Source organism: Candoia aspera, chromosome 2, assembly GCF_035149785.1.
Source record: "Candoia aspera isolate rCanAsp1 chromosome 2, rCanAsp1.hap2, whole genome shotgun sequence".
In the NCBI taxonomy this organism is placed as follows: domain Eukaryota; kingdom Metazoa; phylum Chordata; class Lepidosauria; order Squamata; family Boidae; genus Candoia; species Candoia aspera.
This window is the reverse complement of record NC_086154.1, coordinates 3,589,173-3,614,389: the sequence shown is the minus strand read 5'-3', so window position 1 is coordinate 3,614,389 and position 25,217 is coordinate 3,589,173. Positions and strand designations below refer to the sequence as shown.

Below are 25,217 nucleotides of genomic sequence, written 5' to 3'. Positions count from 1 at the left end.
GGAATGTCTGACTATCCCACCGTCTCTCCCTTGGTATTAGATCAAAAGCTGACTTAAAATCAACAAAGGCTGCAAAAAGAGAACCGGGGGAGGGGGGAGAGAACATTTTTCTGCCAAATGGTGAAGCACCAAACAATGGTCTAGTGTTGGGCGTTCCTCTCTAAATCTGGCCTGTTCTTCAGCAATAGTATTTTCATTTTGTACCCAATCCACTAACTTCAAATTTTAAAATCTGGCATAAAGTTTAAAGACTAGATTTGTAAGTTTATCTATTATCTCTGTTGGAAAGTCGGAAGTCACTTTCCATTTCTCTTCTCTCTCTATTGACACTTTTATAGTTTTTTTTTCTTTAGTTCTGCTTTCTATCTATTCTATATTTCCTTTTTTGTATCTTCATTATACTTTGAAAAACAAAAAATAAAAAAGTTTTTATCTTCAATATGTCATGCAAGTATGTGGCTTCCCTTCTGCGTGGATCCTTTGATGAGAAGGTGTCAGAATCCACAATCAAAGTGAAGCCAATTTAGTGGCCTGCTAAAACCACTGAAATGGAGCAGAGCTTGTAACACAGCTGAGAAGCTGGTAGAGAAAAAGAAAATTATCTTAGATAGCTTCAATGAGCATGCCAGAGAAACACAGGTTATTGATCTTACACATTCAGCCCTCCCAAGCATAAAGAATCGCATGCTTAGACATCTTAGGTTAAGAAGTAAAAAGAAGCTTACTGACTTTATCCTTCGTTGTTCTGTAACATCCATCTTGGTGGAAAAGATGAAGTTCCCTTGTTGTTCTTTCCTTTCTAAATTCTTAGCTCTGCCCTAAACTCTCAGCCCTACAGCTGCCAAGAACTGCATGGAAGAAAGGGGGATTCCAGGCCCATCACATGGTGCCCAGAATGGAGGAGAACAGCACACATCTCTGTGCTTGCTTCTGGTGGAGAAGAAGGAAGAGGAAAAAGAGGAAGTGGGAGTGGCAACAAATAGCTTCCTCAGAGTTGCATTGTGGGACAACTTAATTTACATGTTAATTCACATGCAAATGAAGCACGCTGGATTTGCCAGAACTTCCAACACAAAGAATGATGATAGTTTGATCCTGTTCATCTGCCAGTGCGAGTCACTGCATGTCAAGCACCAGGAGGGAGAGGGATTCCAACAGGAGTGTGGAAGTGTGGCCTTTGGGCTAATGGTCGTACCAAAGATCGTACCAAAGACATCTGGGAACGGTATGCCGGTCTGCTGGCGCAAGTGGGGAAGGACTGTGAAGGGGGGTTCTGGCCTGCCTGTTTGCTTTTAAGTAGGTAGTTTAAGCGGGGACTTTTAGTCGTGGCTTTTTACTCTATTCTGTACACATCTTCAGTAAATCTGGATTCTGCATTTCAACTGATGCATGAGTCAGACCATTACTGGGACAAGTGTGTCAGATTTTTACAGAAGACTACTTATCACCCAGAAGCTCCATTAAGGCTTCCTTCACTTACAAGGTCCTCCCCTTTGTGTCTTTTTATGGAAAGTGTCAGATCCCCCGATCAAAGGTTTCACAGAAACCCTTATCAGGGCATCTCCCATCATTTCATTCTCCCATGTTGCCAGATGTGAGGGGTGTGTGAAGCTGGAGTGTAAAGTGGTTTATTATGGCTATGGAGCACATCAAGGATGTGAGGTTGAGATATGCCAGGAATACCATCTAGATGGGAGGGGGACTGACATGGTTTTGTGGGAAAGGGGACTAACCAAGGGGATGTAGTTTTAAATTAGGTTTGAGTGGGAAATCTTTATTTGCAGCTTGCCTTCTGTACCATTCATTATGCTTCATTAAAACAGTTAAAGGAAACCCAGCCTCCTGACTGTGTATGTGTGAATGCTCGAATGATCAGGTGCTGACATTAAGCTGTGAATCCATAATTTTGAAAACTCTTCCTGAGCAAGTAATTAGCTGAGAGTTGACGAACTATGCCTATACACAGAAAGTCCCGGGCTAAGCAGCCATCGCCTCTACCATCATCGGAGAGGACCATGCTGTATGCCAAAGTGGAAGAAGAAAAAATTGAGATGGAGGAAAGTTCAGGGAGCGGAGACAGCGAGTGCGAGGTGGAACCCCACCTCGACCAGAGTTAGAAAGTGCCCTCCACTCCCTCAATTTCGTGAGAGAACCTCAGACGCCGAGCATTATCATAGAAGAGCCACAGGTGGGACCTTCCCAGATCGGTGCCAGAGAAGAAGAGGGAAGACCCCCTCCACCTGTAGAGGCGCAAGTAAGAATGCGGAGTCCGGGGTCGCATGGAACCATTCCAGACCCGAATGGAACTCCACAAGACATGCAGAATTTGGAGGCAAGGATGTCTGCCATGGAAGTGGTGCTGCAGCAGGTATCGAGAACCCTGGAGACCATGGCTTACCCCTTGGCAGAAATCTCAACTCAGCTGTCCAGGGCAGAGTCACCAGACTCACGAGGAAGATGGCGTACTCTAACCCTGACCCGGGATTTCGAGTCCCCAGTGAGGTGCAGACAGAGTGGGGGCCACCCAGAAAGCCAAGAAGATTGGGGAAAGGTGCTGCCCAGCGGGATGATGCAGGGCACACCCCCAAAGGACATACAAGTTAAGTTCGATGGAGACCCACGACAGTTGGCTTTCTTCTTGACCAACATGTCCATATACATGAGTCTTGCTTCCCCACCGAGTACAAGAAAGTCAGCTAGGTGGGTGCCAGACTCAGGGGACTGGCTGCTGAATGGTATGTGCAATTGCACGATGCCATGGCCCCAGAGCTGGGTAGCCCTGAGAGCCCAGTTTGAGGACCCACTGGACAAGATGAGGGCGAAGGCAGGTATCCAGCAACTTAGGCAAGGGGAAGAACTGTGGCGGAGTATGCCATGGAGTTCAAGGGTCTTGCTGGAAACGTTATGGACTGGTCAGAAACCACTAAGATTGACTACTTCAAGGGGGGATTGCAGCCAGAGATTCTGAGGTGGGCACTCTGCCACAGAGACCCCCCACTCTGAAGGATTGGATCTGCCTTGAATGGGCGGTAGAAAATACCCAGTACCAGTTTCATCGACAGTTCCAAGCTCAAACGATGGGGAGAAATACCACAGCCCCAAGTCAGTTTCCTTTTACCCAGCAAAGACAATTCCGTGAAAGGGATGATCAGAAAGACTGGCCAGGGAAGAAAGGCAGCTGTTTCAAGTGTGGGAAGGACACGGAGCAGCAGAATGCCCAGAAGCACTGAAAGGAGCAACTAAATCAACTAAAACCCCACCGACCAGACACAAGGCAGCAGCTGCAGCTGCGCTGGCCCGAAAGGATCCAGACCTGAAGGATCAAATGGAGTCCGGCGAAGACTCAGAACAAGAGGATCTGGAGCCGGCGGGAAACAAGTTTCACCTGTTCTAAATCACGCCTGCGAGCAGGTAGAAACTCCAGGGTGCAACATGCCTACTTCGGACATAGACAAAGAAGACCCTTTGGTGAGTGATGGTTGCCCCACCTTGTTGGTGAAAGTAGAATTAAAAAACTTAAGGACCTGGCACAAAGCGATTTTGACAGCAATGTTAGACTCAGGGTGCACAAAATGCTTAATACAACCTGCCCTCATTGACACACTGAGCCTTAAAACCAAGAGACTTAAAAATCCCATTATTTTCACTCAGATGGATGGCTCAGTTGCCCACGGGGGGCCCATGGAATTCTGGACTGAGACTTTGGCCATGAGGTTGGGGGGGCACAAAGAAACCTTGCAATTCATTGTAGCCCCTATTGCCAACTATTCTATTATACTGGGACTCCCTTGGCTAAAGAGCAGAAAGCCACAGATTGATTGGGACTCAGGTGCCTTATCGTTTAACAATGGAGTTGGCAACCTCTTTACTGTACTCCAACCAGGGGGGGGGGGGGGGAGGTAGCTGGAACGCTCCTCAACCACACCCACCCATCTGAAGCTTTGGCACAACCCGACGTTCCACCTGAACATGCAGACTTTATTGATGTCTTTGATGAGAGAGTGTGACCAGTTGCCTCCTCACAGAAAAACTGACTGTGCCATTGAAATAGACCCAAAGGCTAAACTACCTAAGCCAAAAACGTATGCCATGTCTGAGACTGAGAAACAAGTTCTCAGGGAATTTATTGACAAAAACTTGTCGTGGGGGTTCATTGAGCCTGCAAATTCACCTTTGGCTGCCCCGGTACTTTTCCGGGCGAAAAAAGATGGCTCTCTCAGACTCTGCACGGACAACCGTGGAATAAATGCCATCCCAATTAACAATCAGTACCCTCTTCCCTTAATGAAGGACATGCTATTGCATTTATCACAGGGAAAAGTGTTTACCAAACTTGACCTCAGAGAAGCCTACTTTAGGATTCGGATTCGGGAGGGGGATGAATGGAAAACAGCGTTTAACTGCCCTCTTGGTTCCTATCAGTACAAGGTCCTCCCATTTGGGTTGGCAGGGGCCCCTGGAGTGTTTATGCAATATATTAATGAGGTCCTCCATGAGCATTTGTACAAAGGGGTCCTGGTTTACTTAGATGACATTTTTATTTATTCTGACAACTTCAAAGACCACATTAAGCTTGATAAGAAAGTCTTGTGCAAACTGAGAGATGCTAAACTGTATGCCAAGCTCTCTAAATGCGAGTTCCACAAGTCTCAACTGGACTATTTGGGCTATCGTATTTCTTCCAGTGTGAATGCTCGAATGATCAGGTGCTGACAGTAAGGTTCCCTCTGCTTCAGAAACACTTTCCACACTCAGCATATTTACTTGGAAGAAAACATATAAATCATTTTATGGGAATAAGCCAACAAGAGTCACCAAAGTACTTCGCAACCTTGAGACATTAACGGGGTTTCTCCAGTGAGCAAATCCTTTTACAGGAAAAATAAGGGAAATATTTTGAATAAATCTCTTTCCACACCTGATGCATTTCTTGGTTTCATCTCTGAGTGAATCCTTCTACGGATACTGTGTGATTGATTGTGACTAAATGCATTTCGACCTTCAATTCATTTATGTGGTTTCTCACCTGTGTGGATCCTCATATGTGAATTAAGAAGACTGCTATGACTATAGCACTTTCCACACTCCATGCACTTAAAAGGTTTCTCTCCTGAGTGAATCCTTCTATGGGAAAAAAGTGCACTATTATGACCAAAGCACTTTCCACACTCACTGCACTGAAATGGCTTCTCCCCCGTGTGGGTCCGCTTGTGGCAAGTAAGGTCACTGGATGTCCTACAGCTCTTTCCACACGCCGCACATTTATATGGTTTCTCCCCAGTGTGGATCCTTTTATGGGAAGTAAGCTCACGAGAGTCACTGAAGCTCTTTCCACACTCCATGCATTGATACGGTTTCTCCCCAGTGTGGATTCTGTAATGTACAGTATAATGAGTTTTTTGACTGAAGCACTTTCCACACACTGTGCATTCATATGGTTTCTCCCCAGTGTGGATCCTTTTATGCTTAGTGAGGGCACCTGATTCAGTGAAGCGTTTTCCACACTCAGTGCATTTATACGGCTTTTCCCCTGTGTGGATCCTTTTATGGGTATTAAGGTGACTTGTTTGACTGAAGCTCTTTCCACACTCCATGCATTGATATGGCTTCTCACCGGTGTGAATCCTTTGATGGGAAGTAAGGTGACTGTTCTTATGGAAGTTCTTTCCACACTCCAGGCATTTATATGGTTTCTCCCCAGTGTGGATTCTGTTATGGGAAAAAAAGGAACTGGAGTGCCTGAAGCACTTTCCACATTCCAGGCATTCATATGGTTTCTCCCCTGTGTGAATTCTGTGATGAAAAATAAGGTAACGTGCATTACCGAAGCATTTCCCACACTCTGGGCATTTATACGGTTTTTCTCCTGTGTGGGTCCTCTCATGTGAATTAAGATGAACTTTTTGACTGAAGCATTTTCCACACTGCAGGCATTTATATGGTTTCTCCCCTTTGTGCATCCTGGTATGGAAAGTTAGGGTACTGCTTCTACTAAAGCTCTTTCCACACTCCAGGCATTCATATGGTTTCTCCCCCGTGTGAATTCTGTTATGAGAAATAAGGTAACGTGCGTTACTGAAGCATTTCTCACACTCTGGGCATTTATATGGCTTCTCTCCCGTGTGGATCCTCTTATGCAAATTGAAATCACGTTTTTGACTGAAGCTCTTTCCACATACCATACATTGATATGGCTTTTCCCCCGTATGGATCCTATTATGGTAAGTTAGGTCACTTGCATGTTTGAAGCTCTTTCCACACTCCAGACACTTACATGATTTATTCCCAGTGTGGCTTTTTCTCTGGGAATTCAGTCCATTGCTCTGAGTAAGCCCCTTTCTACCCTCCCTGCATGGAGATAACTTCGCCTCGCTGTGGATGCTTTGATGGGAAATAAGGGAGCCACTGCTTCTGAAGCTCTTTCCACACTTGATGCACTGATACTGCTCCTTCCCTTTGTGGACCCTCCTATGTGAGTTAAAGTGACTTTTCTGACTGAAGTTCTTCCCACATTCCAGGCATTTGTATGGCTCCCCTGCTTTGTGAATCTTTTTATGCGATGTAAGGGAACCACTTGTACTGAAGCCTTCTGCACACTCCGTGCATTTATATGGTTTCCCTCCTTCTTGTAGCCCCTGACGTAAAGTAAGAGGAAAGGTCCTTCTGGAGCATTTCCCGCTTTCATTTTGTTTCTCTGCAGAGTGGCTTCTGCAACAGTCGCATAATCCCGATTCATCTCTGAGTATTTTTCCGCACCCTGGACACGCTCCTTTTTCTTGGTGATCCTCTCTGGCCAAGAAGACATTGATATCTGCACACGGTAAAGTACAGCATTTCCCCAGTTCCTCCTTTAACTGGTTTTCCTCAGGACTTTGCTTTCCAAACATCCTTTCCGCAACCTCCTTTCCGGCTGTTGGCAAAGGTGCTGCCGCCTCTTGGCCGGAATCCTCCATCTCCCATCTATCACCTGCTTGCAAGAAAAAGAAAGAAGGAAAACTTGACACCAGCTGAGGTGCAAAAGGGATCAAGCATTATTGTTGCATCTCTTCTTTCAACAGTATCAAAACTTCCCCCAAGCTCCCATGTCAAAACATGGCGCTACGCTTGGTATCCAGTTGATGTAAGGGCTGACACTGGGGTCCCTTTTGTCCTCCATGCTGCAGGAGGCAAACCTGAAACCTTTGGAGAAGATCCTGTAGAGTCTCAGGGTGGGGCACCCTCAGCTCTACTGCTCCTCCTGATTCAGTTCCAAGGAAGCAGGAGGGACTCTTGAAAGCTGCCTCTGCTCAGTAATGGACTTGATGAGGGAGAAAAGGTTCATTAAATTTCAGTCTGAGAAGGTGAAAGCGCTGATGGACGTGGGTATCCTAACCGAGGTTCTGCCTCCTCTACCTGAGGAAGCTCTCCCTTGAAAAACAGGTTCTCCGTCTGGGCATGCTCATTCTCCCTTAGTTGTCCCTGCATTACCAGGCAACACTTACAAAAGGGAGGCCTTGGAGAAAATGGGAGGGAGAGCCACCTGGGTGGAAGGTCTCATTTCTGCAGAACCCGGCCAATCAGACAGCCCACTTCACTAGCAGTCACAGCCTTGTGATAAACCCTGTGGACGACTGGGGCTTCTAAGTGCCATCATTATAGACAGAAAAACAGCAAAATGAAAGCAACTCCTACGACTATTTACAAAGTGGGACAGGCAGGATCAGAAACTGGCTAGGATGAGAAACTGCATGGAAGGAGCCCCCTTCTCTTTCTGGAGACAGTGTGAAGGTTGTAGCCCATCATAACAGACCAACCTGGAGTAAAAATTCAAAATCCATTCAGAAAAACTGTTTAAATGAAGATTTGCAAGAAATAAATCATGACATTTTGCCACTCCTGACATCCCTTGATTTATTTATTTATTATTTATTTATTTATCAAACATTATCACTGCCCATCTCCCTCTCAAGGAGTGACTCTTGATTTAGAGGTTGATGCTGAGGATGTGAAACCTTTGATAGCCTACATGAGGAAGAGCTTTCAAACAAAGATTTAATAGAGTTGCAAGGGGAATTGGGAGGACGAGGGGTTGTCTGGGAGAGGGGGGAGAAGAGGAAGAGGAAGATTTCAAAGGAGAAAATGTGGCAGTTCAGCCCCAAAAGTTAATCCTGAAAGCACTGTCTGTTTTTTTCTCAAGCGTGAACAAAAGTTTGTTTTTGGACAGCATAGATCCAAATGTGCAACCTGTTGGAAAAGTATGTAAGGAAAGTGATGAGATCACAAGGTGTTACTGTGAGATATAGGAAGAAAAACAGAAAACAACTGTGCAAACCACACACTTGCTGGGTTCTTTAAGAAAGTTACTCCTTCCTCAGTTGTATTTCCCTCCCCATCCACAGGAACAGAAGACCCAGATGATCCAGCCTATCCAACACCACCTGTAGTCATGCCAGGAAAACACTAACCTTACTGTATGTTTACACAGAGGCACTGGTAAAATCTGATTCTGCACTTTATTTTTGTAGTGTAATACAATATTATGCCTATAATATTAATACCTATATTAAGAATTCTTGTTTTTATGCTTAACTTATGTAAGTTATTATTGTTATTAAAATGTTTCATAAAGTGAAAAATGTTGCTCAGTTGCTTTGGCCATCTCACGGACCCCAACAAAAACATCTTTCGCATACCAAAGCGGGGGGGGGGGGGAAGCTTCCTTAGGAGCCTTCTGGATGTGAGAGAGAGTTCTATTAATCTCTCCCAAAAACATACAGTAACAGTCTAGGAAAAACATTGGAACGGCATTGATCCTGGAAGCGTCCCAGCCTCAAGTGGCGTTACACGTCTGGCAATCCAAATACTACAAAACCCACAACTTACACACTTCTCCCTACACTGACAGGATGCCGCACCCTGGCAGGGTCCCCCTCCCCGTCAGACCATCGGGCGACAGCAAAGCCTTTCCGCGGTAGCACTTGCCCTTCGGGACAGCCCGCCAGCGAGGCGGATTACTCGGCAACCGCGCGCCGCCTCCAGACCTTCCGGGGCGGCGACGCCGAAGCACCGCGGACGGACCGCCCGAGGGGGGCGAGCGAGCGGGCGGAGGGAACCCGGGCAAGGCAGGCCCAGCACCCAAGGGCCTCGGGAGGCGCCTTACCTGGCGCTCTCTCCGGAGACGGGTCCGCCCGAGGGGTTCCCCCGACGAGCAGCCCCGGGGAGGGGTCGCCCCCGCTGCCGCCGGGCGGCTCAGCGGCCGTCCAACGCAGAGGCTCCTGGACCCGCGGCGGCCCCCGAGAGGACGCCCGCGAAGGGGCCGGCAGGCAGTCGCCGCGGGGCGAAAGGGGCGACTGGGCGAGGGCTCTCGTGCGGGCCGCAGGAAGCAGCCTCGAGGGGCGAAGGGCCTCCGCGGGGTCTCGGGAGGCTCCAGGGAGAGCGTGCGCCTTCCTAGAGAGGCCCCCTCGGCGCTCCCCGCCCAGGTCCTCCGAGCTCCCGGCGGTCCCTGCCGCCGACCGGGAAAGCGGGCGGCGCTTGGCAAGAGGGCGCCCCCGGGCGGATGCTGCTTCTAGTCCGGGGAAGGAAGGAAAGGGGAGCGGAGCGGACGCCCGAAGGGCCCGCCGGGGAGGAACTGCGGGCGAGGGGCCTGCGGGGCGAGGCTTGGACTCTGTCCAGAACATGAACTTCCCACACCGCGTTGAGAATATACAGCAGTCGCTTTCCCAACGAAATCCTGTTGAAAAACCTCTTGCCTTCGCTTGCTCCGGCTGTCTCCGGTTTGAATCCCAGAGCTTATCACCTCTTAGGGCAAGTTTAGCTCTGTTTTCTGCACTTCCCCTTTGCTGCAGAAAAAGGCAGCATCTGTCCCGCCTGCTATAGATTCTGAAGTGAAACAGGATCAGGTTTGGATAAGACACCACCAGGAAATCCAAGTCAGAACTGAGAAACTGGAAGGAGTCCCCTACAGCAAACCATCTCCATGTCCTGGCCAAGGAAAGTACATAGATATCTATTCTCCAGGAATGGGCTTCATGTTTATCTCCATATCCATATTTTGATCCTGAATCTGACCCCGGGTTATCAATCTTGTGGATTTTGCCTGTTTACTTTTTAAAAATCAGTATAAATATACATCCTCAAAACCTGTTTAAGGCCAGTTCTGAGCTGTTGAAAATCTCCTAACATTCCCTGAATTTCCTCCATAGACACACTCAACTCAAAATGGAGTCATCATTGCTAATACACTTTCTTGCTTCTACTTCACAGTCTTTCACAAAGCCCACCTACTATTCCTCACCTGGATACCTTTATTAAATTCCCAGCTCTCTGCAGAGTATGTGTAACAGAAGATTTGTTTATAGATAATGCAACATAATATTTTTGAAGTAAAACTTAGTTTTGAATTAGGAACCTCCGAGCCAGTGTAATCTGCAATGTTTCAAACTACAATTTATTTCTAACTTAGAATAGCTTACATCGGATCAATAAGAAATGGTTCAAACTTTCTTCTAAAGCAGAGAATCTTTGCCTTGGATGAGATTTTGAAACAGCTTTGGGGGCTCCACTTCTCTGCAAACAATGTCCGGATTCAATCGTGTTTCTGGTGCACCCATGTCCCTGTGATTCTCCCAATCCCAGGAGATGGAACAGGTTCACAGCTTTGTTAAGGACATTTGCAGACAGGGAGAAAGGCAATGATACTCTCACTTGAGGCACAAATGACCAGGGTCAAATTGTCCTACTTCAGACACATTGTGCAAAGACCAGCTCTCTGAAAAAGGCTCTGATCCTGGGAAAGGTGGAAGGAAAGAAAAGGACAACCAGCACCGGATGGACTCACAGTGGTGATGAGTGCACCATTGGAAGACCTGAAAGAGCAGGTTAGGGACAGATCACCATGGAGAAAACCTATCTATACGGCCGCTAAGACTGAACACCAACTTGATGGCCCATAATCAATCAATCCATCTGTAAGAAATCAAGAACTCTTTCTTCCTCGGTACAGTCTTCCACAAATACTGTTTTTCCTGCCATAGAGTTTTCCATTCTTAATCAAGGTAGGTTAAAAGTTACGAATGGGCTCGATTCAAAAGACATACAAGAGATTAAAATGTAGCATGAAGCACCTAACTATTCAAATTAATATTCCTTTCAGGCAAAGAAATTAGCAGAACCTATTCAGGTAAACATTCCTTCCCTGACCAAACTCAGCCAAAAGATCTCCATAATCCAGTAAGAGAGAGATTCCTTCCCCAGAACTTCTTCTGGAGTTCCTCGCAATCACTGGGCCAACTCACTGCTTCCTGCTAAGTCAAGATAATTTATAAAGGAATTAGCAACCACTGCCTTTTCTTCCAGTGGCTTCCAAGTGTTAAATAGAAATAGTGTCTCTTACACATGCATTTTCATTTCAAAGTGCCCTACAGGGACTTCTCCTCTCAACTGTAAGGAAATACCCTCTTCCCAATTCCTAAGTGATTATTAGGGAGGAAAACCCCTCACCTTCCTGTTTGTAATTTGGGTCCATGATTAAAACAAATACCAGCATCCCTGTTGTATCCCACTGCATATATAACCATCAGTATTATGTGGTTAGTGAGGTGCCTTGGGGCAGGTAGCTTCTGCACAACGGAAAACATGCATTTAGAAATAAACTATCAGTTAGGAATGCTACGTCTGGAGAAAGAACTCCACGGACAAGTGCTTGAGAGAAAGAAAACAAAAAGATGATCCTTATCTGGGAAGTTAAATTGTGATAGATGATTTGAGGTTGCCCAGCTGGTCTGTGCCTTGGAACCAGGATGGAGTTCTTACTGGAGAAGAGCAAGCAAAAATAAGAAAAATAAATGCAAGAGAACTGGAAGTGCTGACGACCCTCAAAATGTTTAATAAATAGGAGGTCAAATATGTAGATAAATGCAAATTAAATGCTCCTCTTACTGGAGAGAGTGCAAGTGATCCAGAAGGAATGAAAGAACTGGGCATTGGAAGTGAAGTCAGACATAAGAAAATCAAGAGGCCTCGTATGTAGAAATATGCAAATTAAGTAAAAGGAAGAGGGGCCAACCAAGGGCAAGGTGGATGGATGATATTCTGGAGGTGACGGACTCGTCCCTGGGGGAGCTGGGGGTGTTGACGACCGACAGGCAGCTCTGGCGCGGGCTGCTCCATGAAGTCACGAAGAGTCGGAAGCAACTGAACAAACAAAATTCAAGGAAACAAATGTGCCAAGTCCTTCTACTACTACTTCTACTGCCTCTAGTGATCAACAGTTTTACAGTATAGGTACCAAGAGCTGATGGTTTCAAGGTTGAATCTTCCAACAGGCTAAATTCCAGGTATTGCACAAAGGCTTGGCATCTCAACTTGTCTCTAGTAATAAGCTGTAACTCTTCCAAGATCTTTCAGTAATCTTGATCCTGTCTACCTTATTCCTTGTTTTCCTTCTTCAATCCTTGCCAGGTAGGGTGGTTCATTTTAGTCCATTATCCACTTCCGTGACATTTCTGCATGAGGATCACCACCTCAGAACTCGAGTCTCTGAAGTTCTTTCCACATTCCATGCATTTATACGGTTTCTCCCCCGTGTGGATCCTTTTATGGGAAGTAAAAGAACTGCTCTTACTGAAGCTTTTTCCACATTCCGTACATTTATACGGTTTCTCCCCTGTGTGAATCCTTTTATGAGAAGTGAGTGAACTGCTTACACTGAAGCTCTTTCCACACTCCATGCATTTATATGGTTTTTCCCCCGTGTGAATTCTTTTATGGGATGTAAGGGAACTGCTTACACTAAAACTCTTTCCACACTCCATACATTTATATGGTTTCTCTCCAGTGTGAATCCTTTTATGGGAAGTAAGGTGACTTGCATCACTGAAGCTCTTTCCACACTCCAGGCATCGATAGGGTTTCTCCCCTGTGTGGATCCTCTTATGTGAAGTAAGGTGGCTTTTCTGACAGAAGCACTTTCCACACTCCACACATTGGTATGGCTTCTCTCCTCTGTGGATTCTTCTGTGGGAAGTAAGGTAACTGTTCTGACTGAAGCTCTTTCCACACTCCATACATTGATACGGCTTCTCTCCTCTATGGATCCTTTTATGCGTAGTAAGGTGACTTTTCTGATTGAAGCTCTTTCCACATTCCATGCATTTATATGGCTTCTCCTCTGCATGAATCCTTTGATGCTCATTAAGGTGGCTGCTCTTGCTGAAGCTTTCTCCGCGCTCCACACATTTATATGGTTTTCCTCCAATCGGTATGCTTTGATTTAAAGTAAGAGGAAAGGTCCAATATGAATGTTCCCTACATTCATGTTGTGCCTTGACAGTGTGCCTTCTGCAATATTCACATAATCCTGATTCATCTCTCAATGTTTTTCCACATCCTAGACACATTCCTTTTTCTTGGTGACCTTTTTGGGTCAGGAACACATTGATATCTGCAAACTGAAAAGCAGAGGATTTCTCTAGTTCTCTGTTTAACCGGTTTTCCTCAGGCCTTTGTGCTCCCCGCTGGTTTCTTAACATCCCTTCTCTAATTCCATTTTTGACCGTTGATGAATGTTTTGCCTCCTCGTTAGGATCCTCATTCTTCCATCTATCACCTGATTGGAACAGTAAGAAAAAAGAAAGAGGTAAGTTCAAGGCTCAAGCTGAGGCACCATCAAGGATCAAGCCTTATCGCTACATCTTTTATTTGAACATTCCCAAGAGTTTCCTTCATTCCCATTCCTCCTTGTCCACGTGGTCAGATTAGATTAGATTTTTTTAAATATCAAATTGGTGCTCCCTGTCATGCCCAGTCCAGAATATAGGACTTGGAACTAATATTTTGACATTGGGTCATTTGCCTTATTACACATTATGTAGAGATCTACCTTGTTTCCCATGATGTTCGGTGACAACATAAAACTTTTGCGGAAGATCATTTGGCACTTTGGAGTGAGCTATCGCCAAATCTCTTGCTCCTGAACATCCAATCCCAATGAGGTTCCCAATGTTCCCTTGAACATTACTATTTTCAGTAATGGACTATATGAGTGAGAACAAGATGAAAGCAGATCAAGATAAGATGTTCTCGTAGTACACAGGAAACTGAAACTGGGTTTCAGCCTGTTTTTGAGGAGGTTGATAAGAGCAAGTCTGCAGTTTGGGTGTGTATAGCAAAAAGGCCTTTGGGCAAATGGGAGGCAGATACCGGGGTGGGTGCTCACATCTCCTGAGAACCTGGAGTATCTAAGAGTACAGCCCAATTACTAGGGGTTCCATTCCTATAATAAATAGTATGGGCCTATTAGGATTTCCAAATTCCACCCTTAGAGGCAGAAAAACAGAAAAATGGCAGGCACTCCTAAGCAGAAATTAATAGGGAGGGTGCTTGCTCCTCTCTATGGAGAGAACATGAAGATTTTTAGCCTGCCTACCTGATACAGTGAGTGGAGCAATGCAGTTTAGGGCATTCTCCTTCACTGTAGGAAAGGAACAGACCAGCATTTCCTCTGAGAAACAGATAAGCTGGTTATGTCTGACTAGAAAAGAAGAAAGAGAACCCTTACCCATGAAGGCCACATTCCTTGCATTTTCCAACATGACTTCCCTGTACAGCGATTTTTGGTCAGGATCCAGCAGGGCCCATTCCTCTTTAGAGAAAAACACAGCTACATCTTCAAATGACATATGATTCTGAAATTTAAAAAAAAAATATTCCTCCTTCATGTACAGTTCCAAGATGTATTTGCAAGTTCTCTATCTCAATGGAGAACTTTAGTGATTCTGCAGGATCTCAAAGCCCATTCAGTGGTAGCAGCCTGCATATCCTTCTGGATCAACTGGTGGGACAGGCACTGGATCCCCATTCCTTTCTGAAAGATGGTTTCCTCAGTAAAGTCTTTGGAGAATCTTGTTTAATGTTTTAACCCGTGGAAGTAGGTGCCAGTTCTCTTTTCTAATGAACAAATCCCAGCATGCGTCTGGAGTAAGCATTTTTCCCAGAGAAATTTTCTGGGGAAAAAATGGGCAGAGCTCAAAGTTTCTGACTCAAAATACATATGAGTAAATGTTTTATTAATTTTGCTGTTTCTGCAGGATTTTAAAACCTCTGGTTAGTAGCAACAGTAGGTTTTGGAACAACTGATGCAACAAGTCTTGATGCACCCTTCATCAGGGTCTCCAGGCCTTCCTGGAAGGTGGCTTCCTCAACATAGTGTTGGGAGAATCCGAGCTGATACATTAACTGGTGGCTTATGCTGTCCTTCAGGGATCCACACAGTTCAACAGCTATATGAAGCTGCTGGAAGAGGTCCTCTAGAAGCATGAGATACCACCAATGTTCAAATGACACCAGGAAGCTGCTCCTGCGCCAAAAAATTGGCTAGAAGGGAGCAAATTAAGTGAACTGGCTTTGGAAAAGAAATTCAGCCTGTTTTGGGCCAAGTGGAATGCTCCTTGTAGAAATCACATTTGCACATTGAAGGAGAAAGGAATCTTCGTCCTACCTGAGTTGGAATGCCAGCCGCAGTTTTAACCCCACCACAAAGTAAAGGCATTTCTGCAGGAAGCCTCGGTGTTGCTCCATTCTCTGACAAGACAAAAATGGAGGAAGCACGTTTTGAAAACATTCTACTGCATTCTAGAGCAAAACTTTGCAAAAAAAAAAAAAGGCCATTCTTGCACACAAGCGGGAGTGGAAGTAAGGCAGCGTACACTGAGCTGGGGATGAGCAGATTGTTTGTGGCCAGAGGTCCAGCCTATCTGGATAACTGGGCAGGCTGGGGGAGAGGGAAATAGGGGGTTAGGCTTGGAGGCAGCTCTGTTGGCCATGAGGGACAAAGGCAGGCAATCACTGAAAGGCCCAGTGAAGGTATGAGGAATGGAAGTTCCTTAAGTCTGGACTCTGCATGGGCATGGTCTACTAAGATAAAAAAAGGAGAGGCTTTCAGATTGCATCTGGAACTCATTTAATCCTGGGGATTTCTGTAGGTGGGTGTTGAACAGCTGGATCAGGGTGGTCAATGCCTCACTGGGAGAGAGGATGCCACATGCCTTGAAGGAGACAGTGATATGCCCCCTCTCGAAGAGGCCTTTCTGAGGTCCAGCCGGGTTAGACAACTCATATCCACTTCCCACTTCTCCCTTGCTAGGTTACTGCATTATTCACTCTGATGGATGACTTGCATCAAGACTCTGATGCGGGAACGAGCCCCTTCTGGTTCTTTTACATTTCTCAGCAGTCATACTCAGCAAAGTCACATCCGTTAGATGGGTGGCTATATAAATTTGATAAATAAATAGTTTTTAACGGCTTTATTGTTTTTATTGTACTTTAATGGTTTTGTTTTAATTATGTTGTTTAGATTTGTGTTGTGTGTGCTGCCCAGTCACAAGCGTGAGATGGGCAGCTATAAAATTTCAATCAATCAGCCAAGCTGGTATCATCCATCACACATCGCTTTGGGGGCACCGTGTGGCAGCATTTCTCCTTCTGCTGAATGGCTGGTTCCAGGCACTGGGGAGGGCGAAGAGAAGTTTACAGGTTGGTTGCTCTGGTATAGGGTGTTGCTGGATCCTTCTCTCTGCCTGCCTGCTATTTAGCATTTACATGAAGGTGCAGAAAGAGGTCATTTGTCACTTCAGGGTGAGGTATCAACAGTATGCTGATGATAGTCAGATACGCATCTTTACCCTACTCTACATGGGGCTGCGTCTGAAGACTTCTCAGAAGCTGTAATCAGTCCTGGACACAGCAGCCCTCTTGCCGAGGACTGCAAGCCAGTCATCATGTATAACAATAGTACTGCAGGCTCTGAACTGGTTACCAGCAGGCTTCCAAAGGCCTACAAAGGCCAATATAGCTTGGAACTGATGTTTCAAGCTGATCCTGCCCCATCCAGATAGGTAAGCTGAGGGAACCGAATCTCTATGGAGACTCGGGGGGGAGCAAAGAATCTGTGCTTTTCTGTAGTGGCAACTACCCTTCGGAACTGCCTTACACTGGAAATTCAGATGGCCACTGTCAGTCCTGATCTTCAGGAAAGCCGTGAAGGCACAGCAGTTCAAAAGGGCCTTTGTTGGTTAAATATCTGCTCATCAGGACACTTAAACATTGGAGTAACCGCTTAATGAATGTATTATGTTTTGTAATATGCTTCTTTTCAACTGCACCCTGCTATGATTCCTTGTGGAGTACAAAAGTATAAAAATATAGCAAATGAACAACCATCCTTTACTTGCTGATGTGATTTGAACTGGGTCCTCCTGGGAGGTCTCCCCACAGACCAGCTCCTGTGAGCGATACGACGTGTCTCTGGGTGCTCTGGGGTCCTGAGTGGCCACCCCCATGAAGGGATCCTGAACCTGAAAGAGCAGTCAAGAGAAAAAGGGGAAAGAGGGCTTTATGGTCCACTGCACCCAAGTTCATGGTCCCCTCTAAAAAGAGAGGGTTTTTCACACCTCTTGGGAAATTATTAGGAAGGGCCAACAGAATAATCTGAATTATGAGGAATTTGTAGTAATTATAAGAAGTATCTTATTGGTACCCAGAAGTTGTTGCATTTAAAAATTCAGGAACATTGCTTTTCATGCTGTCACCTTTTTGAATAAATACAATATTGTCTCACCTGCATTTCTGCCAGCTTCTCCTCCTCCGTCTGGCTCAGGAGGAAGCCTTCGGCCAGAGCCACCGCCTGGGAGCTGGTCTCGGCTCCACACTCCCGCACCCAGCGCTCCATCTCAGGGGGAAGGATGGCCAGAAACTGCTCCAGGACCACCAGGTCCAGCATCTGAGCTTTTGTGTGCTTTTCTGGCTTCAGCCACTGATGATAAAGGTGGTGGAGGCGACTGCAAAGCTCTCGGGGTGCCTTGGCTCCCTTGTAGCAGAACTCCTGGAAATGGTGATGTTCTCCAGCCCAACTGGTGGTTTCTCCTTCCGGGATGTTCTTCCTAGTTTTTTCACAGAATTTCTCACTAGCTCCAACCAGGCCAACATGGGGCCCTTTTCCTTCTGGGTCTTCTGAGTCTACTTTTTTGGTGTACTGAAATGCTGTTCCAAACCAATCCAAAGTCAGTCCTGGATTTGCAAAGGGACTTTTATTCATAGGAGCAGAATGGCAAGAAGAGCCCCCTTGAGCCATTTTGGGGGATGAGGGACTTTTATCCTCAAACAAGAAGAATCTTTGCACACAACAGAAGATGCTTTCAGCTTCCAAGCTAAGGGGAAAGAAAAAAGACAGAGAACTCAGAAAACGAAAGCCGCATTCCTAGACACTGATGGGACGTTCTTGTGCAGAAACACTTGGGGAAAGACTAACGGGACACTGCTCCTTCCACACACACACACACACTTTTCAAGAAGAGAGTATTTCTTATGGCAAGTGGAATCACTGTTCTGGAGGGTCTTTCTTTGTTCCAGCATCCTGATAACCTTGCACAGAGCAGAAATTTCCCAGATCTTCCAAGCTGGAGATGCCTTCGGTGCTTGGCACTCTCCTCAGGTCCTCTGGGGCAAAGCTTGCACAGAAGGGACGTTTGGGGCCAGGACTGGCCTTTCCTCCAGCATTCCCAGCGGACAAGGGCCCTGCCCACCCCGCTAAAACTGATGCTTTGGATAGGAAAAGCCGCGACCGGACCCTTTGGGGGTCCTCCTGCCTGCAGGACAGGCTCCCCAGCAGCGACGCTGGGCCTCTCCCCAGAGCGGGAAGGGGGCAGTCCCAGGCTGGCTCAGGGGCTGAACGCTTCCTCCCAGGGAGCCGAGCGAGGCGGGGCGCCGCAAGGCTCCCGGGGCGCCTGCAGATGGGGGCCGCCTGGGAATTGCAAGGAAAAAGCAACGCTGAGCTGGGTCTCCTCGCTCCCCCTCCTGCTTTGCCGGGAGAAAAGCATCCCGACCCGCGTCCCTTCGCCGGCCTGAGGCTGCAAGCGACGCCCCGCCCCGAAGAGAGAAAGACCCGAAGAAGGGGGGATTCCCCTCGCCTGGAGCAAGAGGCGGGCCCGGCGGTGGGCTGCGAGGACCCGGGACTCCACCCCGCCGGTCCGGAGGAGGACGCACGCCCCGCCCTCCTCGCAGCCCCGCCCGCGCCACCGGGGTCGGAGAGCAGCGCCGCGCGCGAGACTCCCCGCCCCGCAGCGGCGCCTCGCGCCTGCGCGCCCTGCAGACGGTCTAAGTGCTGAAGAGAAGGACTGCGCTCTTCCTAGAGGAGCCCCTCTGGGGATGGGGCGCTCCCCCCCCTGCTAGGTCTCGGCGCTCCTCCGTGCCTGCTCGGCTGGGCCGGGGTCCGAAGCGTTTGCTCGCCGGAGAGAAGCCCCCTCGTGGATCCCGCCGGCCAGGAGGGCGAGACGAGGGACCCGGCCGCGCCTCTTCGGCTTTTTTTTTATTTATTTATCAATCAATCAATCAATCTATCAAACTTATCACCGCCCATCTCCCAAAAGGGACTCTGGGCGGTTTACAATAAAACATGAATAAAAATATAAAACTGTAAAACCCTATAATACGCAATAAAATAAATATGTATTCTGTATTCCAAAAAGTGAGAATTATTTCTGTATTTCAGCAGGTGAAGGATGGCTGAACAAGAATGTTGGCCAGCCATGCGGGAAGCAGCCAGAAAAAAATATATATATCAGAAGATGGAAGAGAACTTCAGGAACCAAATGGGGGCAAAAGAGAAGTGGAGGAATCAGTCTTGGTTTGGGATGAACGTCTATGACATTCCGGATCAGCCAGGAAAACAAAAAGGAGAGAAAAGGAATATCTGCCCTATATGTGTCAAAATCTTCAGCCAAAAATCTGACCTTAATGTGCATCCCAGAATCCATTCAGGAGAGAAAATGCCTGGAATGTGGAAAATACACACCTTACTTCTCATCAGAGAATCCACACTGGAGAGAAACCATATAAATGCCTGGATTGTGGAAAGAGCTTCAGAGAGAGTGCAAACTTTAATTCACCTCAAGAGAATACAAATGTTCAGAGTGTGAGAAGAACTTCAACAGCACCACAAACCTTACTAAGAGAACAGGCAGGTGAGAAACCATATCACTGCTTAGTATGTAGCAAGAACTTTTGTGATAAATCTGTCTTTAATATACCCCAGCAAAGTCATTCAAGGGACAAACCACATAAATGTTTGGTGTGTGGCAACAGCTTCATTTGGCTCTCACAGCTGACATCCTGTAAAGGTATGTGGGAAGACCTTGGGAGACCAGGCCAAGAGATGCTGCCTAGGGACTGGTCAGATAAGAGGGAGCATAGCCTACAGCTGCATAGTGGGTGAGCAAGAGGCTCAGGAGGGACCTCCCTAAGTTATTGGGCTGTAAAGGTGATGGTGGGAGATTTGTACTTTCAGACTTGCAAGATTCTCTTAATGTCGCTTTACAATAAAGTAGAATTAGAATTAGCTTATCTTGCCATGTTTCCTGTCTGGTCTACCTGGTAAGGCTGACACATCCCATAAGGGAATCCACATGGGGGGAAGCTATATTGCTGTAAACCACCCAGAGTCCCCCTGGTGGGAGGAGATGGGCAGTGACAAATTTGATCAATAGATAGACAGACAGACAGACAGACAGATAGGTCACTCACACACCAAGCATATGTATGTATGTATATATGCTTGGTGTGTGAGAAGGCTTTGGAGCTCCAACCTTACATCTCACCAAAGGATCCACATGGGAGAAAACCCTATAAATGCTCAGAATGTAGCAAGAGCTTTTTATGACAGGCAATAACTTCACGTACATCAAAGAATGTATATTTCCGGTCAACCCTGGGATTTCTTAGTGATCCTCGGATGGTCACCAATCTGAGTTCACCAAGTGTTTCTCCAGACTAGCCAAGGTCACTGAGGAGTTAGGTATCTCTGTATAGTTTTCTTGGCAAGAACGTGGAAGTCACTTAACATAGTTTTCTTCTGAGATGTTTTTCAGCCTCCAGTCTCACCTACTTCCCTGGCACTCTCCCATCTTAGTTCTAGCAAGGTGCAGTGCCAGCTAAGCTTTTTCAAGGCCAGCCAAGGTTAACAAGGTGTTAGCACCTAGGTGAGTTTATATATATATATATATATATCCTATACATTTATATGCCTGCTATAATAAAGAAACATAATCTCATCACAAGTTTGCAATAGGAAATGGCATGAAGATGCTGCTCTTTCACAACTTTAAAAGGATTTTTTTTTCTTTGTGCATTCCTCCAAAGGCTAGAGATATGACACTGAGGTTGTAACTTCATCAAAAAAGTTATCTCCCATATAGACTACTGCAATGCGCTCTACATGGGGCCACCCTTGGAGAGTATCCGGAAGTTACAGCTGGTGCAAAATGCAGCCACACAGGTGATCTTGGGTATCCCAAGATCAGCACATGTCACTCCTTTGCTCCGCGAGCTGCATTAGGTGCCAGTTTGCTTCCGGGTCCAATTCAAGGTGTTGGTTATCACCTTTAAAGCCCTCCATGACATGGGTCCAGGCTACCTAAGGGACCGTCTCATCCCTATCACAACCCGTCCCACCCTGTCATGCAGAGCGGGCATGCTATGGACCACATCTGCAAGAGAACTCCATCTGGCGGGGTCCAGGAGGTGGGCCTTCTCAGCAGCAGCCCCCGCCCTTTGGAATATCCTTCCCCCAGAAGTGAGGTTGGCTCCCTCCCTCCTGGACTTTAGGAAACATCTAAAGACCTGGTTCTGTCATCATGCCTGGGGCGGAAGGGAAAATAGTCATTCCTGGGGATGGCTAGTCTCTTAGAAGGACCCTTCTCTGCTTGCAAATCACAGAGAACTTTTAGCCATCGGGTTCTTATATTTATTTTATTATGTATTATAGTATTTTATAGTTTTATATTTCTCTTATTTATGTCTTACTGTAAACCACTCAGATTCCCTTCTGGGAGATGGGCGGTGACAAATTTGATTAATAATAATAATAATAATAATTAATAAATAAATAAATAAATAAGGGGAATTCCTGCCCAGAGGTGAGGGGTTGAGTCTTTTTAAATAAATCAGTTATTCAGTTGTCGTAGTAGCTCAGTAAGTACCCTCCAAGAAGGCATTCATTGCAGAAAAAAGGGTATGGTTGTGTCCATAAAGTCATCACCAAGACTCTGTTGTACTATTAAACCAGTTGGAGGCTATTTTAGGGCTTTTCCTCGGGGTGGCTGGTGCCGTAGTGGCCTCCCTGTTGAATGAGAGCTTTTCGCCACGTGGATCTTATATTTATCTATTTATAATGATGGTTTGTATTGCAATTTATGTCCTATGGTTTTATTTTGTTATAAACCGCCCAGAGACCCCCTTTGGGGGAGATGGGCGGTGACAGAAATTTGAACTATAAATAAATAAATAATTTTTCAAAACAAGAAGTGAAAAATCAGGCTGTAAGTCATCAGTTATCAAACAAAAGTATCAGATATGTTGGCCATACTGGATAAAACGGTATTAACACAAGGAACAACTAAGCCCTTTTGATATGCAGTTGTACCCGGAGTGGAAGATTGAGACTCTTCAGAAGGAATGTAGAGATGCAAGACTTCTGTGCTGCTTTTCATGTTTCATTTCTTTGGTAGCTTTGTTACAGCTTCCTTGTGAGAATCTTCGGCAGAACAGTTTCGAGTTTAAAGTACTGTTCCTCGTGTCCTGAAAATAGAGGTGTTTCGCCTAAAGAGCTGCATACCCCAAGACCTCTTGGAATAGAGTAAATCAGCTGGAAGTCTGCTGCCAGGCCAAATCACAACCCAAATCAGTAACGGATATATTCACAATGACATGCATAGATCTGAGATTTTGATGAAGGTCTATTTTTAAACAGGATGAAATAAAAGTATACAAATCTCTTGAACTGCTTATTTGGTCTTATGCTGGGATCCCAAAGTGTTTGCATTCCATGGACACAGCATGAAATAAAAGATGGGAAAGGGGAAAAAACCATTTTGAAGATTAGTTTTGGAGGGCAATTATTATCTTGAAGCAGCTGATATTCCTAATTTACGGTGCCGTAAAATGGTTTTAGCATAAACAGAGTAATGGCAATCATCAGAGTGTGCCAAGGACCTGTGCCAAGTGACCTGTTGACCACTTGAGGAGAGTTTCCATAATGTTGTCCTTCATGTTTACAATGCTTTGGGCCACCTCTGGATCTCAGTGGTGGACATATCTACAGTCATTCACCTTGGCCTGGGTTCCTGGTCTCCATCCTTTTGTGTTTCCAGAAGAAGGAATCCAGCCCGGTGTGTCCCACTGGATCTCCACCGCCTTGTTCCAGAGCTAGGCTCACCAACCCTTATCTTACGACACACCAGGACTAACTCATCCGCCACGTTCAGGCCCACTTTTGAAACCCCTCGAATTTCAAAGAGGCCAAACCCTACAGCATAACAAAGCTCTGCGTCACATTTCAAATCATGGCAATTCTTACAAGCAATGTCCTAACCCAGACGTACTTAGCACGTCGCACTCCCTTGGTCAGCCCTGATACTACTTCTGAGTTTTGGTTTGGTTTGGTTGATGCCTCACTGAGCCCACAGCCTTGGGCTTCCTTGTGGTTTCCCATCCAAGTGCAAATGGGCAACCAGATCTGGATGTCGTCCATCCAGTTTACCCAAGTCTTCATCAACCGACTCCGGCCGACTAACAAAGCACGTGCGTAAAGCAGCCCAGCGTAAGCGTCAGACGGCGACACGGGATTTAAAAATAACCGAGGCTCCTCACGAAACGCAGAGCCACCACAAATGCCGGTGCTCGAGGGATGCGTAAGCCCGAGGACCCTCAGACCAGGACGCGGGGCGGGAAGGAAGCGCTTGCACCGGGCGTCGTCCCACAGCCGGCGGCCGCCAGGGGGCAGCCAAGCGACGCGGCTCGTGTCGGCGGGGGGGTTGCCGCCCGGCGGCGCCAGCAATGCGCGTCTGCGGGGAGCGCCTCCCCCCGGGTCGGCTCCCTCCTTCCGGAGTCTCGCTTTGCCGCCCCCTCGCGGCCGCCCGGAGCGCGCAGCCCAAGCCCGCAGCGGCGCGGAACGTCCCCGCCGGCTCAGCCGTTCCCCCCCGCCTCTGAGGGCAGCTTTGCCTTTCTCCCATTGGCCGAGCGCCCGCCTCCCTCTTCCCGCCCCGCCTCTCCGGGCAGGCGCCTCCCCTTTCTGGGAGCGGGGGCGGGGAGGACGCGAGCACAAAGGGAGGCGTCCGCCACGCGCGCTCTGCACCGGCGGGGCTCCCGCTCGCTCAGCTCCTCCGCCTGCCGGCTAAGAGCGGGGTGCGGTAGCGAGCCTTCCTCGGGGCCCTCCCGGCGCCGCGTCGCACTACAACTCCCATTGTCCGCAGAGCGCGGCTGCGGCTGCCTCCCTTGCTCTCCCGCGCCGTTTCCCAGAAGCCTTCCTTCTGTCACGCTCCCGTTTTGTGCACCGCGTCTCCTGCGCCCGCTTTCCAGCGGGGCGTGTGTTCGTGCTTTCTGCGCCTCCATTTTAACGCCCCTCCCGCCCTTCCCCCGGTTTTTTTCCTCTCCCTGCCCCACTCCTCACCCCCTCCAAGGCAAATCCAACGCCAGCCGAAAGCCGGAGTAAGTAGCCCGCTCATTCCTAATTTTTTCGTTGGAAAGGGGGAGGGGGGGAGAGAGGCTTACGGGGTAGAACCACGTTTTTTTAAATGGGGAGATCCACCCCTGGATTCATGGTCCTTTTGAATGAAAATTCCCCCCCCCGCCCTTCCAAAATTGATACCTCTGTACATCGAGGAATGTGATGATTGCACCGAATTTAGGAGGGCTGAATCCACAGGGAGGCTTTGCAGTGTAAAATCTGCATGGTTTTTTTCTCACCCTTGCAGTGGGGAAAGTTTAAAAACTCCCTTCTTGGAGGCATTCAGGTGCAAGTCAAGCGCAAACAGGGAGCTGTGATTCCTAGAAAGCAAAAACTGGGCAGTGTGGGGGGGGGAATCCTGCTTCCTGCTTGTCTTTCCCCCACCTCCAGTATTTTAATTTTCTTCCTCCCCGACATGCAGGAAGACTGGCTAATGTGAAATGCATGGGAGGAAGGCAAATGCAAAAATTGCAGCCAGAGATGGGTGGGAAACCGAGACATTAATTTTGCAGGAGGCTGAACTCTGGGTGGAAGCTGAAGGTGGAGAACAGCCACGCGGTTGGAGCAGAGGATGCTCCTTGTTTTTCACCCAGTGAGTGACAGACTGGAATGCACCCACCTGTGCATGTCCCCAACACAGGCCTTCTCCAGTTATTCTTCAATAGTTGGAACCATCTATCAG

General features: G+C 47.2%; 1 protein-coding gene across 2 annotated transcripts in view; it reads right to left on the bottom strand.

The window, feature by feature from the left end:
• Nucleotides 1–4,821: 4,821 nt before the first annotated feature.
• The window catches only part of LOC134491915 (zinc finger protein 420-like), a 363,546-nt gene continuing 343,150 nt past the window's right edge, over nt 4,822–25,217 (bottom strand). The window contains exons 1-6 of one of the 2 annotated variants that reach the window (XM_063295978.1): nt 17,597–18,303; nt 17,207–17,333; nt 15,476–15,558; nt 14,537–14,663; nt 12,501–13,585; nt 4,822–6,251 (exon numbers count right to left, since the gene is read on the bottom strand). In XM_063295978.1, the coding sequence (XP_063152048.1) occupies nt 5,007–6,251; nt 12,501–13,585; nt 14,537–14,663; nt 15,476–15,558; nt 17,207–17,333; nt 17,597–18,109 (3,180 nt within the window). In that variant the 5' untranslated portion in view covers nt 18,110–18,303 and the 3' untranslated portion in view covers nt 4,822–5,006. Of the gene's footprint in view, nt 6,968–12,500; nt 13,586–14,536; nt 14,664–15,475; nt 15,559–17,206; nt 17,334–17,596; nt 18,304–25,217 lie in introns of those variants that run through there. The other variant, XM_063295977.1, reaches the window with a different exon arrangement.